At 43.9% G+C, this 15,630-nt stretch overlaps 2 protein-coding genes across 4 annotated transcripts in view; both read left to right on the forward strand.

Annotated features, from left to right (window-relative positions):
* Nucleotides 1-812: 812 nt before the first annotated feature.
* Nucleotides 813-9,037, forward strand: prf1.3 (perforin 1.3). Of its 3 annotated transcripts, none has more exons than XM_040031776.1 (7): nt 813-1,073; nt 1,165-1,206; nt 3,145-3,237; nt 4,279-4,415; nt 4,555-5,053; nt 5,766-6,136; nt 6,417-9,037. In XM_040031776.1, the coding sequence occupies exons 1-7, from the start codon at nt 840-842 to the stop codon at nt 6,661-6,663; spliced, it is 1,623 nt and encodes a 540-aa protein (XP_039887710.1). In that variant the 5' UTR covers nt 813-839; the 3' UTR covers nt 6,664-9,037. The 3 variants fall into 3 exon arrangements, with proteins under 3 accessions (XP_039887710.1, XP_039887712.1, XP_039887711.1); XM_040031778.1 differs by lacking the exons at nt 813-1,073; nt 1,165-1,206 and adding exons at nt 1,228-2,041; nt 2,155-2,551; XM_040031777.1 differs by lacking the exons at nt 813-1,073; nt 1,165-1,206 and adding an exon at nt 1,228-2,551.
* Nucleotides 9,038-15,108: 6,071 nt separating this feature from the next.
* The window catches only part of stx1b (syntaxin 1B), a 44,372-nt gene continuing 43,850 nt past the window's right edge, over nt 15,109-15,630 (forward strand). The window contains exon 1 of the mRNA XM_040031781.1: nt 15,109-15,581. Within this exon, the coding sequence (XP_039887715.1) occupies nt 15,552-15,581 (30 nt within the window). The 5' untranslated portion in view covers nt 15,109-15,551. The remainder of the gene's footprint in view (nt 15,582-15,630) is intronic.

Consider the following 15,630-nt stretch of genomic DNA (forward strand, 5'->3'; position numbering starts at 1 on the left):
AGTCAGAGAGTGTGTGTGTGTGTGTGTGTGTGTGTGTGTGTGTGTGTGTGTGTGTGTGTGTGTGTGTGACAGAGTTCAGTGAGACCATGGAGGAGAAGAGGGGAGAGGGGGCAGAATCGGGAGGGACGATATATAAATACGATCTATTTATATATAGATCGACACAGATGTCAGAGATCAATGAAATTCCTGATTTTGTATCTGAATCGTGTTTTACGTGATGTCATATCCTGCTCTCACAAAACCACGTCCTTAGAATAAATGATTATATATGTGTGTCATCTGCACACGTAGCTGATCACACACGCAGAAACGATGGTGTGAGAAAGTCTTATTTTTCGTATGTTTTTAATGTTTCACATCTTCAAACTCATCGTAATATTGAACAATGATAACAAAGTAAACACAAAATGCAGTTTTTAAAAGACGATTTCATTCATTAAGGGAACAAACATATCAAACCTACCTGCCCTGTGTGCAAACTGCCCCCCAACCCTGATGGCTGTTCCCCCCGCGGCAGCAGCGGCTGCAGTCTGTTATTCCTTCAGTGAGTTTTTCACGTCACTGTGGGGGATTTTTAGCCCACTCTTGGAGGGTTTTCCAACACGAAGCATCTCAGTCTTCTAGGCCAAACCCTTCATGTGGGCTGGCATTCTCTTTTTTATTGTTGAATGACGACCTCTGACCTTAACTGTTCCGGGTTCCTGTTGACTTGGAATTATTCTGCAGCATGAATTATGATCGACCCGTCCAACTCGGGTTATCTTTGTCTAATGTTGAAATGTGCTTGCTGATCTGAAACATGTAAGCGATTGACTTTCTTCTTCCTCCCAGCTGCGATGCTGTCCTCCTTCCTCCTCCTCGTCTTCCTCCCTCTCTGTCTGGGGTGTCAGACCAGCTCGTTCACCGAGTGTCAGAAGGTTCCCTTCGTGCCGGGTCACAATCTGGTCGGCGAGGGTTTCGATGTGGTGAAGCTGCAGACCAGCGGGGCCCTTGTGGTCAACGTGAAGGACTACATGGTGGGGGGTGCTCAGGGGAACTGCACCGTGTGCCACAACCGCCTCCTCAACCAGGTGCCTCCCCTCCCAAAGCTCTTTCAGCAGTTTCAGTCGTGCCGCTGCTGTTTCTGCTCACTCACAGAGAAATGCTGTCCTCCTCCCACAGATCCAGAAGCTGCCCGTTTCAGTGCTCGACTGGCGCATCAAGGTCAGCACATTCACACGTTTTATTTATGCAGACAGCTCATGTGAACTATTAAAAGTGACTTCTTGAAAGAAAAAATAATATTCACATCTATTTGATGTCATTCTCACACTGTCAACATGCGCTTGCATGACTGACTTCATTCTTTAAACTTTGTTTTAAATATTTCAAAATAATTCGCACAATAATTCCAACAGGGTTAATTAATTAATTAATTAATTAAAATGTACGACATGTGCTAACAAAAATATGACACAACACAGAGTCTGATGACACGTCCTTTTTGTTGTTGTAATCTTACAGATTTCATTCTTAATATTTTTCTAAATCGATAGATGTTTAAATGAAAGCAATAAAACCAAACAAAGTTTAGGTTAATGTCTCTAAATATTCTTATTTCCTCAGCTTTCACATTTCTGCTCTTATTGCATTTGGTGTCAACTTCTGCAGAAATTCGGGTTCTTCATCTTAAGCACTGACGGCAGCAAAGGTCTTTCTGTCCAGCCAGCAGCACTCCGGAGCTCATTACCAAAGTAATGCAATAATCGTTTGCCACATCATAACCGCGTTCAGGATCCATATGCAGGAACTGCTTCTCAAAGTACAAACAGTCACCTCTGCTGGCTTTGGCCTCCATACGCAAATGCCCCAGAAGATTCTCATCAGACATCGGAACGCCATTCAAATCGTAACGTTTTGAAAATGCCTTCAGATGCTTCCTCCTCGGCTTGTGGCTGCACTAAACGTTGTCAGGGAGCTGATGTGAAGCACATGTAAAACATCACTATTGTCTCAACTTTGGTTCAGCGTCTGCTGATGTCCTTGGGATGTGCTCAGAGTAAGATCTGATTCTTCCCTGTGCCTTACCAAGTTCCTTGGAGGTGGTTCATATTCCGTGGCCGTGGAGTTTCACAAAGTGCAGGTTGCTGAGTGTTTCTTTTCCTTCTCCAGCTGTTTCTGCTTTGCCTGCTGGAGTTCTTACTGGACACACAGTGCTAAAATCATCACCAGCCTCAGTTTGACCTTTACAGGTGATGACACAACTGACACCATCTTCATCACCACCCCGTGTCATCAACCATTTCAGTACATCACTGATGAAGTCATTCTTTATAATCTTGTATAATCTCTATAATCTCTTTATAATCTTTCAACATCCTCACCATGGAGTACATGAAAGGTCCCGACCCTGTTAAGCATCCTTCCTGCCCCACTGAATCCTAAATCCATGGCCACCTTGTTCAGTTCCTTCGGCGTCTCCGTGGGAGCTAATCAACAATCGCCAACCAGCAGCTTCTGTATGGCAGCATCAGTTTGTCGTTGTAACATCAACCTTCAGTCACAGCAGGTATCACGATGTATCATTTATTGTCACATGGTGATGTAGCCTCATCTTTATATTGCTAACTACTAATTAACAATATAAAGATGAGGCTACAGCCCCACAGACCAACACAAATCCCAATGCTAATGAGGACACGTGTACAAGCTTTCTTTTAGTTTATACATATGAGCTCAAAGCTGAAAGCACAAAGCAAAGATGAACATCAGCCCAAAGAGACTTCAAAGAGGTTGCCATGGTGATTTTACAGTGAACACTTAAACAGGTAGAAACAGAAGCTGCAGGCTGATCATCACTGCCTTTGTTACCTGTTGACCTTCAGGCTCTGGCTGCTGTGCTCGGGTCTGCATGCATTTATTCTTATGTTCACTGTGTTTTCTTTGCTAGCTTTGTGTTAGCATGTGTCTGTACAGATGTGTTAGCAGTATAATCCAGTTGTTTCTGTCCTGCAAGCTGTTTCCACTTTACAGTCACTTGTCTCTCTAACTTGTTATAACATAACAGAAGTTCTAGCCAACCCCTTTTTCTCCTCGTTAGAGAGTAAACATAGTGTTTATGTTGACGTGAACAGCATCACCCAGCGTGCTCTCTGTCCTCAGGTGCAGTGCGAGCACAGCCTCAGCAGCAAGCTCTTTGAGTCCAGCCAGTCAGTGATGAAGGAGAGGAGTTCATCGCTGGGAGTCAGCTGGAAGGTTGAAGAGTTTCTGACTTCAGCAAATAACACACACAAACTGCATATAAAAGATGGACTGAAACCCATTAAGCCCGCATTCTATTAATGTCCAGCAGGGGGCGACCCACAGGTAACAGGGTGGACAGGACATAACACTGATAACACACCTATGAATATTTACCCCACCCTAAAGTAATTTGATTTACATTAATCAGATGAAATGCTGCTTCAACTTCATGTCCCAGTCATCCTAATTCACACTGTTTAAGAAAATTATAATCCTGTAAACGTTTAAAAGTTTCCAAATTCAAAATAATATATAATCCCAAAACTTTTAATAACGCTCTCTCATATTTTCAGCAGTCCTTAATTATTTTTTAATTTTAAGTGTTTTATGGACACTTGTATTAACGTTTGGCATACATTTAACTTTTAAATGAAATAAAGATTATTATGATAATTAATGATTTCCTAGTTTTACATTGGTTGTATCGGTTGACATGGAAACCATACAGTTGACTGACTGAATTAGGCGATTAATAATAATAAAGTTAATTAATTAGTATTATATTTTTATGTCATAATAAAACACTCGTGTCAGCATCAATCTCTTAACAAAATGCTCAATTTAATTATTTCAACAGCTTTCAAATTAATCACAAACTGAGCACTTTAATTTTAATCTATTCTATGGTAGAGGGGGGGTAATGGTGTAAGACAAGCTTTAGGAAATAGATATTGGTCCATTTTTGAACAAAATACACTCACTTTGTCCTGGAATACAAACTCCAAGTCTACCGCTCACGCGATCTCTGAGCTCAGTAATTTCTGATGGTTTCAGTCCAGCACTGCGGTCATGGTTAACAGAAATATTGGACTATGATTTTGAAATAAAACATAGAATCAACTTGTAAATCAGTTCAGACCACATCAAACTCTTCGCTTTGCTTTTCCCTGGAAGTTAAAACACGATCCTCGCTTATGCTAAATTCTCTTGTTGATGTTGATTTCAACACTCTCTGAGTACCATGTCTCATGTTTCTGGTATACCTCTTCTCAGGTGGGCCTCGGCATTAAGGGAATTGCTGGTGTCGCCATCGGAGGATCTCACTCCATGTCATCAACGTTTGCAGAGTCTCGCAGCCGGAGTGATAAGTTTAGCTTCACTAGCCACGAATTCAAATGCAAATACTACACGTGAGTTTGATTCTCTCGTCCTGACGTCACCTATCCAGGTGACTGTTTGTGTCGGTCCTGAAAAGGTGTCCCTCCTCTGTGCTCCTGTGTGGCTGTATTCTTGCATGCCTCAGTCAACCCTTACCTTCTTTACCGTCAGCTTCCGTCTTCACTCCCGTCCCCCACTGAGCAAAGAGTTTGAGGTCTCCCTGAAGAACCTTCCCTCCACCTACGATCACAAAAACACCTCCGCCTTCCGTCAGTTTATCTCAATCTACGGGACCCACTTTATCCGCAGAGTTCAACTCGGGGGTCGGGTTCACTCCATGACCGCAATCCGGACCTGCCAAACCTCCATGTCTGGACTGTCAATCCAGGCTGTCAGCACCTGTCTGTCTGCCGAAGCCAGCGCAACCATTAAGGGCATCCCTGTTCACGCCTCCAGTGAGTTCTGCCGCCGGAAGAGCAAGAGCCTTAAAACCGCTTCAACCTTCAGTGCGGCCTTCTCCGACAGGAAGACCCAGGTGCTGGGTGGAGATGGGGGTATAACGGACATCCTGTTCAATCCCAGAGGGTCTGAGGGGTATAAGAAATGGCTTGCGTCTCTGAAGAGTGTCCCAGGAGTGGTTTCCTACCAGATCAGCCCTCTGCACTTATTGGTGAGGAACAAATGAAGGGTAAACTGAGCTGATAAAGTTATTATTTCCCTTTAAATGTCTTCAGATGGTTTTGGTTAGGGTTTGGGTAACCATGGCAGTTTGAGTCATAAAAGTCACGGTTAAAAGAAATCTGACTGCTGACTGTAAATTAAAAATGAAAGTTCGTTTGGGTGACCCATCTCTCCACCCTAACCTCCTCCTTATGCCATGTTCACAACTACTTCAGCAACTAGAGGGTGCTGCTGCTCTAAAATATATCTATGCATCATGTGAAGAAAAGCCCAACCAACTCTTGAGTTTTTCTTATTAAAGTGGCGTTTGTTTAATGCTTACATGTATTTTTTTTTATTTTGGACTTTTTTATATGTGCGATTTATACAAATATGGTTATAGTTTTAATAACAGATTTTAATAGCTAGTTAAATCCCCAAGCATTATATTCTGCTCACATTTTAAAGGCCGAAGCAATGTTTACACAAACTGTCACAATATTCAGGTCACATTTGTTCTGTCTGCATATAGACATGTGTACAGTTTAAAGATATCAAGTAGAAACTTAAGAGCATCGTTGTTTTTTTAACCAAATGTAACTTGCATCAGTTTAGCTGCCTTTTAGCATCAGTCTGAGCCTCATTCAGTCTGTTGGTTTTACTCTTAATCTGTTACTTTCAGCCTCAACCAGATTATTTAAAAGCTCTATTCTCTTTGTTAGATAAGAGACAATCCCATCCTAAAGGCCAGCCTGCGAGACGCCATCAGTGACTACATTCTCACAAGCGCCAAGCCGCTCCACTGCCCCGCCAACTGCAAGATTGGCCACCGGAAGCAGAACTGTGCGTGCCAGTGTCAAGGTCATCGAATGGTTGACTCCCATTGCTGTCCTGCCGCGGCAGGTGTAGCTCAGATGAACGTGACGGTGGTCCGAGCTGAGGCGCTGTGGGGCGACTATTTCAGCAAGACAGACGGATATGTTAAAGTTTTCTACAACAACCAAGGAGGCACGACACCAGTGATCTGGAACAACAACTTCCCCCAGTGGAACTACCTCTTTACTTTTGGAAGCATCAACCTCAAAGAACGAAAGTGAGCAACACTAATTATTACTAATCAATTTCAGTTTCTGCAAGATCTGAGACTTACAGCCACTCTATGGGTGGTAAACCAAAACCTGCAGTTTCTCTAGCGTTCACTTGAGGTTCCAGCAGTGAGTCAGTCCTCATAGATGTGCATGTTAAAATGTCCAAATCAAAAAGAGTGTGAGGTATTCAAGAACCAAAATAAAATACTTCCTAAACAGTAGCTTAGAGAAGCACAAGTAGAATCAGGTGATCTCTGATGTAGTGCTTCTGCGTTTCCTCCACAGACCCGTTGTTTTCGAGGTTTGGGATCGGGACAGCATCTGGGACGATGACCTGCTGGGGAAAGTGTCTGTCATCCCCACGATGGGTCGAAACATCAACAAGAAGTTCAAGCTGAAGCACGGCTCAGTGCTGGTCCGCCTGTCTGTCGTGTGCGGTCCCAGCCTGGAGGGGTCGCTGTGCGAGCGCTACATCCCCTCGCCTACCTACCAGGATGTGATGGGATATGCAAAGAACCACCAGGGTTACTGAAACTGGAGGAAAAAGCAGTGCATGGATTACAAAATAATTTAAGAAAATCCAAGCAAGCATGAAATGTTGACGTTATCTCAATACCGGTCACCAACACCAAACCACAGATGGAACAAAACTTTGATTTGTTCATTGTAATGTAGAAATAAAATGCATGTTTCTGTCTCTTTAAACCCAATACAATTTGATTGATGAGTAATTTGGCCACAAAAAGCCATCTCAGGCAGACCAGTATCACCAGAGGAAAAGACTGAAACCAGTCATGGTTATGTATGAGTAAAATGTCTCATTTGTATGGTGAATTTAACATATCTGGACTGTCACAGGAATCATCCTCTGTCCCTGATATCATTGATATTAAACCTGTTATATGACCTAAGCAGTGTGTAGTCTGTCAGATCAGTGGGAGGACAAACATCCCCAAAGGTTGGAATTTTGCTCAATTCTCTCAATCAAGAAGGTTTAAATTAAAAAAACAACAACTTAACACAGATTTCCTGTTGTTAGAAAGTCCAAGAAGGACATTCAGCAGACATTAAATAAAAATATCAGATCAGAATCCGAAGGCAGAGAAGGATGTCCAGAAGGCACTCAAGAAAAACCTATAGCAACATTCCTGAAGGACATCAAGCTATGTTCAAGGTGGACATTCAACTAAGATGTCCAGGACGTAACATCTTCAACATCTGCCCAGTTTTCATTTTGGAACCAACATCAGACACAGAGAAAAGATCAGCTGATGGTTACTGCACTTCAAAACATTTGCTGTTTAGGAATCTTCAGCTATTCCTCTGCGTAGCATCCAGATGTTAAACTTCTCAAAAGTCTCCAAAGCAGAATGAGCTCACATCATGGAAACTTACCAGCAGGTTGTTGTAAAATGACCCGAACACCAACAAAACTTCAAATCCAAATGAGCTTCATCGATACAACCCAGCAAACACATCGATGAACAGCTGCCCAGCTTCTCTTGCTGTCCAGTCTGGGTTGAAAAAGGTTCCAAAATGAAAAATGTGCTGATGACAAAGAAGGAATTTCACCATCTGCTGGACATCAAATAACCTTTGACCTGTGACAGTCCAGACATGGTCAGTTTACCATGGCAACAAGTAGGATAGAATTTAGATGTAAGGTAAGCTTAATGGCCTCAAAATGTGGTTTAAATATAAATACAGGTTCTGATCACAGTCATTCATCTGTGCTTCGGTTCTCGCAGTGCTACAGAGACCAGTTTTTACTGGGACGATACCATCGCTGTTCCTACCATGTTTGCTGGGAAGCTTCCCACGGTTGGAGCTTCAGGCTGATATTTGGTGGATTTCCTTTGGTTATAATTGGTTTTATGAATCAGCTGCATAAGTAAAACCTTCTAAATGTGCAGAAAGTTTTTTAGCCTTTGCTCACAGAGCTCAAACAGTGATGACAGATGTAATGAAATGGTGAATATTTCAGCCGCTGTCAGCAGTCCTGACTGTTAAACAGTCCGAACACACACTGCTGACAGTGTGACACACAGGCTGCGGTAAACTGTCGCTTACTCACTGCTGAAGACTCCTCAGCAGAACAGGAACAAACACAAATCCAACATGTTTGCAATGACAGTGTAGTACGTCACCAATAAATGACAATAATTGATCAGCTGAAATTAGACCAACCTGTCATGTTATGAATTTAGGAGTCTGTTTGTCGGTTATGCTTGAGATTAGAGACCTGCAGGAACAAAACCTATACCCACTGGCCAATCAGATGTCTGGAAAGTAGCGTCCCCCTTCCTGGAAGATCCCTCAGACTTCCCAGTGCTGACGGAAGCTTTCAGTCCGTCTTTATCTGATAAGCATCAGAACTACAGATTAGGAGAAACTTTATTTCTGCTTTTTTCTGTTGGCTGCCATTTTTAACTATTTTAATCTTCTGTAAGTCCTGATATTTGACCTTGAGCAGGACATTTATTTGTTTTTGCTGAGCTCGTATTAAATTTCTAAGCAGATTAATCCTGTTTGAATTCTGGTTTCTGACTCATCATTTCCAGTGTTGCTGAAGGAAATTTCTGCATTTCATTGTGAAACTGTTACGTATTAATTTAAAACCACGAAAGGCGACTTGCTTTATGTAGTCTTAGTCAAATATCAGTGAAGGGAAGTCAGGCAGGTGAGGTGACTCTGCCAGGTGAGTCATTTATTTACAGAGCTGAAACTCAGACCAGAGAAAACTGCAAAATGAAACAGAAACTGAGAATAACCGGCCCCACCTCTCCTGACCCGAGGGACCTGCTGACTGACTGTGCAGTCCTGTGAAAGCGTCCATCCTTACTGCTTCCACAAGAATTAAGAGGGTGAGCAGCAGCCAGGTGCTGCTAATCAATTGCATTGATTAACTGATCACCATCAGTGTGATCGTCTCTGTAAAAGCTGAAGTTTTTGGCATTTTGAAGGTCTGGAACATTCAGGTGTGTAAACACAATTCCACAATCTTCCTAAGTGTGCAGAAAACCCCCAAACCAGACTCTACAGTTAGCAGGTTAAAGTTCATGACAGCACAATTAGACAACGGCTGAACGAGGATGGACTGTTTGGGTTGCAGGAGAAAGCAAAAAAAAAAAAGAACATCACGGCTTCACTTTGCAGAGCTGCACCTGAAGGAAGAAGAAATGAGACCAAAGTGGAGCTGTTTGTTTATAATGCACAGCACCACGTTTGGAGGAAACCAAACACCTCACAATAGCTGTCAGCACGGCGGTGGAGGGATCAGGGTTTGGGCGTCTTGCAGTCACTGAGAGAACTTGGAGAAAACTGGGTCATCAGCAGGACAGAGGTCCAGGCACTGCATGCAACCTGGCTGAGAGGCTGTGCGTACACGAATGCTGCAAAGCTGAATAAGCTGAAGCAACGCAGCAAGGACGAGTGGACCAAAACCCCTCCACAGTGATGACAGAGACAAACCTCCGTCATTAACACCAGACCTGCACGGAGGCCTGCATATACATATACATATATATACCTGGACGGTCAACTGTATATTATCGTCTTTTCAGCCTCATTGCCATCACTGGTTCAACAGTTAATAGATGATCAATCAATTATGATCAAAACGGGTATGAATCAGTGTGACTCCAGTGTCAGTGTTTCATCAGCAAAGATGATCTAAGATTTATTAAGTGCTCAGATTTTAACCTCGATTATAAAGACAAAGTAAACTTTCAGAGTCGTTTTCCTTTCTGGGGAAGCAACGTTGCCCGAGCGATGGAAAACCACGGCAACTGAACATGTTTACTGTGGTATTAAATGTGTTTTTGTGCCCTGAAAATCTTTGGTCCTTTCATGACAAAATACAGTTTACTAATCACAAATTGACAACATAAACATAAACTGTGCTTGTGGTGCTGACCCAAAAGCAGGAAAACACGACGGGCAGAACTACGGCTGATAGAGGAACGTAGAAACAAAAGGCAACGTCCAAACTACATTATAACCTAACTAAATACCACAAAAACTTAACATTAAAGCAATCTAACATAAGAAAAACAAAAATACAAAATAAACTCAAAACACCAGGTTATAGACCCAACCCCTGAAAAAGGAAGACAAACGCTAACGCTGATGTAGCTTCACACAGAGACAGTATTAGCCAGCTAGCTGCTATCTTGGGTATTAAGTACTCTGTTAGCCAACATTAGCCAGAACAAAGACAGTTTTCTCAAACAAAGACCATCCGATTCGATTTTTGTGAACATTTGATTCGTGAAGGAATTCTTTGATTTGGAGGTTCAAATCCAACCCTCAGCTAATGTTAGCTAGCAGTTGCATGCATGCTAACATGGACAGATTGAGTATCATGCGTCTGAGAAGCTCGATTCATTTTAAAAGACTTTAAACTGGCAGACCTCCAAATGCTGGTCATCTTTTAGAAGACCCCAGCTGGTTTTTACCATCAGCTCTGTAAGGCCCTCCAGCACCGTCTCTCTGTGCTCTGATTGGTCAGAGCGGCATGGACTCGTGACTCAGCTCTGACTCACAGCGTTGACCTCTGGCCGACTGAGTCAGGAGGTTCAGAGACCCTCGTTTACACTTAACGGTGGTGCGAGTGAACGTACGTCAGACGTCTGAGATCTTCGTCGTTAAAACACGTCTGCATGCCCTCTCCTGCCTCACAGCAATGACCCTGTTTCAGATGTTTACAGTTACAGGGCATTATTAAAACTGCAGATATCTGAAGGCTCAAGAGGCAGCTGGGAGGATGAGGAAGGCCTGCTTCAGAGGTAGAGAAGGACATCCTCAGGTTAGAAGTTGTCGTAGTCTTGATTTAATACATTCTGAATGGGCTGCAGGGTTCGCATCACTGCTTTTCTACTATTGTTTCACAGATTTCCCTGAAAACCACATTTAATGCAGCTCCTCCCTGACTTTTATATATCTTTCATCCTTTTTCTTTTGTTCATGATTTTAAAATATACAAACTCCACTTTGGACCAGTGGTTACTGAAAAAGTTCAGAAGTAGATTTGTGAAGTAGTCAGACTCGAACGTCAAGGAAGGTGGTAGGAAAGCAGACTAGTAGACATTTCAGGTTTCCGGAGGTGAGCAATTTATTTACAGTGAACTCAATTTAATGTGTAACTTAACAAAACTTCCCCCCAAAGTAACTCAATTAACAAAACTCAACAGACCATGGCTCTGTTAACACAGCCCACCTCTCCTCTCTCATCTGAGTCTGGTAGAGACTGGCTTTAAATAGGGCCATCAATTTCCAGCCAGTACCCCTCACTCACACTGAGGGATCTAAAACTCTACACAGATGATTAAAAAAGACACAAAACCTCACACTTCTAATATGCACGTTTACACAACTAAATGGCTGTCTTAATGAAAAGAAAAATATTCAACACAAACAAAAGGAAGCATTTCCACTTGGTTCGACCTGATGATGTCACGTGTGACATCATCAGGACTTTAAAATGAGGAAATGCTAAGCAGGCGTTTCCCCACACCTGACCCACATGAAGACTGAGAAGACAGAACAAAGTATGAACAAATGACTTAATCTGTAACACAATAAAATATAAAGAAACGTGTAACTGAGTATTTACCTTAATTTGCCGAATGTTTAATTTGCCGGCAACAGAACGCTTCCGCAAACAAACCCGGGATAGTGAGTGCAGCAATGTTACATGACAAACAGCAAATCATAGCAAATACATAGAAACAGAATAAAGTGTATAATGTGCAAAAAAAAGGTCAACACATATGGGACAAATGGAGAGCATTGCAGCTGCTCATCCACTTTGTCACAAGATTAAAATATCAAAAGATGTAAAATTTTAAGAGAAGCAACAAAACAGCTTTAAATCCAAATGAAAGATGGACGACCAGCCAAGTTCATGAAGGAGTCGGTGAGCTCAGATCATTTCTGTAGCACATTTAAACACAGCTGACGTAAAAGCAATCTAACAATTAAATATATTGTTAGTATAAAAGAAGTAACAATGATAAAGAATAAAAATAATAATAAAAGACACAGTGAGAAGGAAAAGCTACTGAGGGGAAGAAGAACCTTTAAAAGCATTCAAACATTCTGATCAGCTTTTATTTTGAAATTATTTTCCAATAAAGGCTCAAGGTAGAGGAAGCAAACCGCACACTGTCTGCTTCAGAAATCTGGAGACATCAGCAGCCACAGCGAGGGATTTGGTGATGACCGAGCCACACCAGTGTCCCGCTGGCCGCTGTGCAGGGCTGGACTGGGACAAAAAATCGGCCCAGGCATGTTGACTAGAGACCGGCCCCCCAGGTATTACAGGAAAAACCATAAAGCCTTTGAATGAAAACAAACGCTGTTGTGACAGTGATGTACAGTCTTGTTGGTATATGTATGATTTCTATACGTTGTACATCAGATAAAAACTTTGGTTGTAAGATTCAGATAATTATTTATTAAAAGCGAGACATTTTAAATGAGAATAAGAAAGAAAAGTATTTCTTTGTGCCCCCCTCTCCCTGTTAATGCCCTACCTGCCCCCTGGCAACACTTTGCTAGACCCGCCCCTGCACAGTTACCAGCTGTCAGCTGCTTAGAAAAGGATCCTGGTGTTATGTGTCTCTCAGAAACAGTTCATAACTTCAACTCATCCATGTCACCTAAAGGGTAAACCTGTTTCTCCATCACAGCTCTGATGATCCAGTAAGGACATCTCCTGGTTTCATCTTCATGTTTCCCTCTCACCACATATCCAAACCGACATCATGACCAGCAGCTTTACAGCTGTGGCTCCAGCAAACATCAGCTGATACTAGAAAGTAATATTAAATAAATTCTAACAACAGCTGATCAAGCTTAAATGTGCTGCTGTTGTTTAGCGCGACATCCGCTGGTTTCCTCTTTCTGGCGCAAAGTGGGCGATAAATAAACAAGAGAGAAAAGCCGATCAGCTGATCATTGATCAGTTTCACGATTGAATGAGAGAAGAAGAGGCAGCTGCAGCGTAAAGACAGAGAAAAACTCCAGCTTTGTGTCTTTTTCCATTCTAGCTGAAGTCCGGAACAAACTGTGTTCCTTTTCACCTCAATACGAAACGCGTAATATTTTCTCTGAATACGAGACAATTCCGTTTATTACAGGACGCTTGGCAACTCTACTAACTAACCTTATGAATAAAGTTCACTATCAGTAACATCACAGCACCCACCCAGCTGTAGAAACTCCATCATGCTAGCTCACGCAGTACGAGTTATTGTAACTGACGGTAAAAAGTCAGCACAGCTAAAATAAACTCCACCTAAACTTGGTTTATACCTGACACAGACAGACTGCAGGTCATAACTTCTTACCTGAAGTTCAGTTCACCTGACGCTCGGACGGGCGGCCGCCTCGGGTCTCTCCTGCTGCCTCTCCTTTCCCTCATCCACTTGTCCTCTTGTGGCAGCTCCGCCATAGCCACCACCAAACAACTGGGTTATTTTTACACATCTGCCAGCATCTGGCCAATCCACCACCTTTCATTGTTTATACTGTTATAAAATAAATAATAATAAAAAAAATCATCGGCCCATAAAAATGAAAAATCACCATCGGCCCACTGGGCAAATGCCCGTCCAGCTATGCCGCTGTGATGTCACCTCAGTGCTTCAAGTCAAGTTTTGAAGCACGGATGTGAATATTCTGGCCGATGCCGCCTTGGTGCTTTGAGGCTGTGGCGAGTGAGGGCTTGCTGTGGAACGACACCCTCATCGCCTGCAGTCACCCATCAGTGAGCGTATCCTGGGTAATCTTCCAATGAGCAACATTTGTACAGATGACTTTTATTTTCATTCACTGTGACCCGACATGAGTGACTGAGCCCAGAAACTGACCAGCAGTGTTACTGTGGTCAGGCTGATTCAATAATGGGTCACACCGTTCACCTGCGGGGCGGGCGAGACGGCAAGGTGAATCCGTGATGACACCAGAGTCCTTTTACCATCATGTCAAGCAGACCTCCCTCCTCCTCTCCGATCACACAAAGTGCTCCTTTTTCCCGTCGAGCACCGAACATTTAAATAACGATTTGACAAGTGAGGATGAGGAGGGGGTGAAAGGAGTGTGGTAATGGAGGTGGGTGGGGGCTGGTGGTGCTTCTCCCGGGCGCTGAGCCAGCCCGTCGGAGATCCAGAGTTCATCTCCACCATTAAAACTCCATTTAGGAGACCGAGGACTCGTTTATCACGCCCCCCTGAAAGCTCACATCTCCACACTCAGACCTCATATTGCACCGAACACACACTGGACACTTTATTAGGTACACCTTTGTCTTTCACGCATCAGATTCAACAAGCTGCTGGAAACGTTCCTCCATGTTGACATCATCATGATATCATCACACAACCGCCTCATCCATGATGGGAATCGGCTGTCCCTCCACATCCCAAAGCTGCTCTGAGATCTGTGACAGTGGAGCTGTGCGCTCAGAGATGCTCTTTTGCAGACCTTCCTTGTAAAACGTACTTATTTGACTTCCTGTTTCCTTCTTATCGGATGCTCAGCGCGCGGCTTGTCTTCACCATACAAGCCTAAATGCCGCTGCTGCCACGTGATTGGCTGTTTGGGTTAATGAGCAGGTGAAAAGTTAACAAAGCGGCTGGTGAGTGTGTCTCATTTGAATTGTTAATAATGTGTGAAATCTTCACCAAAGTTTAATGAACTGTTTGCATGTGGATGTTCGTTCATGTGTTAATGAACACGTGATGATCCAACAGGAACGTTCCTGTGCTCTCTTACCCTGCTGTGATTTACATGTATGACCCCCCCTTCTTGAACCTGATTCACCTGAATTCAAGCACACCTCCTCCCCCCCTGTGCTGCGGAGGGGGGAGGAGGGGGAGCAGGTAGGGAGGGCGGGGAGGGAACTGCGCCTGCGCCCTGTCTCTCCATTCCCTCCGCATCGCCCCCACCCCTCTCCTCCCTGCCTCCCTCCTCTCTCTTTTCTGCAGCATCAGTACCACCTCCCCCGTGCCTCCTCCCCCTCTCTCTCTCGCTCGGTTTTCCTGCCGGGCTGCTGCTTTGCGCGCTGCGGGGCCACACTGCGACCACACCGAGGAGGAAGAAGAGAAAGCCGCGGACCGACGGGGGGGCCAGCCGAGCCAGAGCGGCGGACATTAAAAAAAAAAACCGAATAAGAAGAAGGACGCGGGAGGAAGAAGGAGGCGCGGACAGCGAGCCCGAGGAGCAGAAGCAGAAGGCGGAGACGCGTTCCTCCCTCCATCTCTGCCTCCGTGAAGAAGAGCCGAGAGGAGCAGCAGCAGGAGGACCGCGAGGACCTCGCAGCGGAGAAAACGACGAACGACGCGGAGCCGGAAGCCTCCCCCCCTCCCCCCTGGACCAGGGACGATTCTCCGTTTGTAGCAGCGGCGCGGCGACACGATGAAGGACCGCACGGCGGAACTGCGAAGCGTAAGCTCTCCTCCTCCTCCTCCGTCTCCTCTTCCCTGTCGGCCTCCAT

This window comes from Simochromis diagramma, unplaced genomic scaffold (genome assembly GCF_900408965.1).
Source record: "Simochromis diagramma unplaced genomic scaffold, fSimDia1.1 OVJJ01000228.1, whole genome shotgun sequence".
In the NCBI taxonomy this organism is placed as follows: Eukaryota; Metazoa; Chordata; class Actinopteri; order Cichliformes; family Cichlidae; genus Simochromis; species Simochromis diagramma.

Excerpts from the sequence above, each read along its gene's own strand:
- prf1.3 (XM_040031776.1), top strand. The coding sequence starts at position 840 with ATGCTGTCCTCCTTCCTCCTCCTCGTCTTCCTCCCTCTCTGTCTGGGG. Across the intron at positions 1,207-3,144 it reads TGCTCGACTGGCGCATCAAG|GTGCAGTGCGAGCACAGCCT; the intron begins GTCAGCACATTC and ends CTCTGTCCTCAG. Across the intron at positions 6,137-6,416 it reads ATCAACCTCAAAGAACGAAA|ACCCGTTGTTTTCGAGGTTT; the intron begins GTGAGCAACACT and ends TTTCCTCCACAG.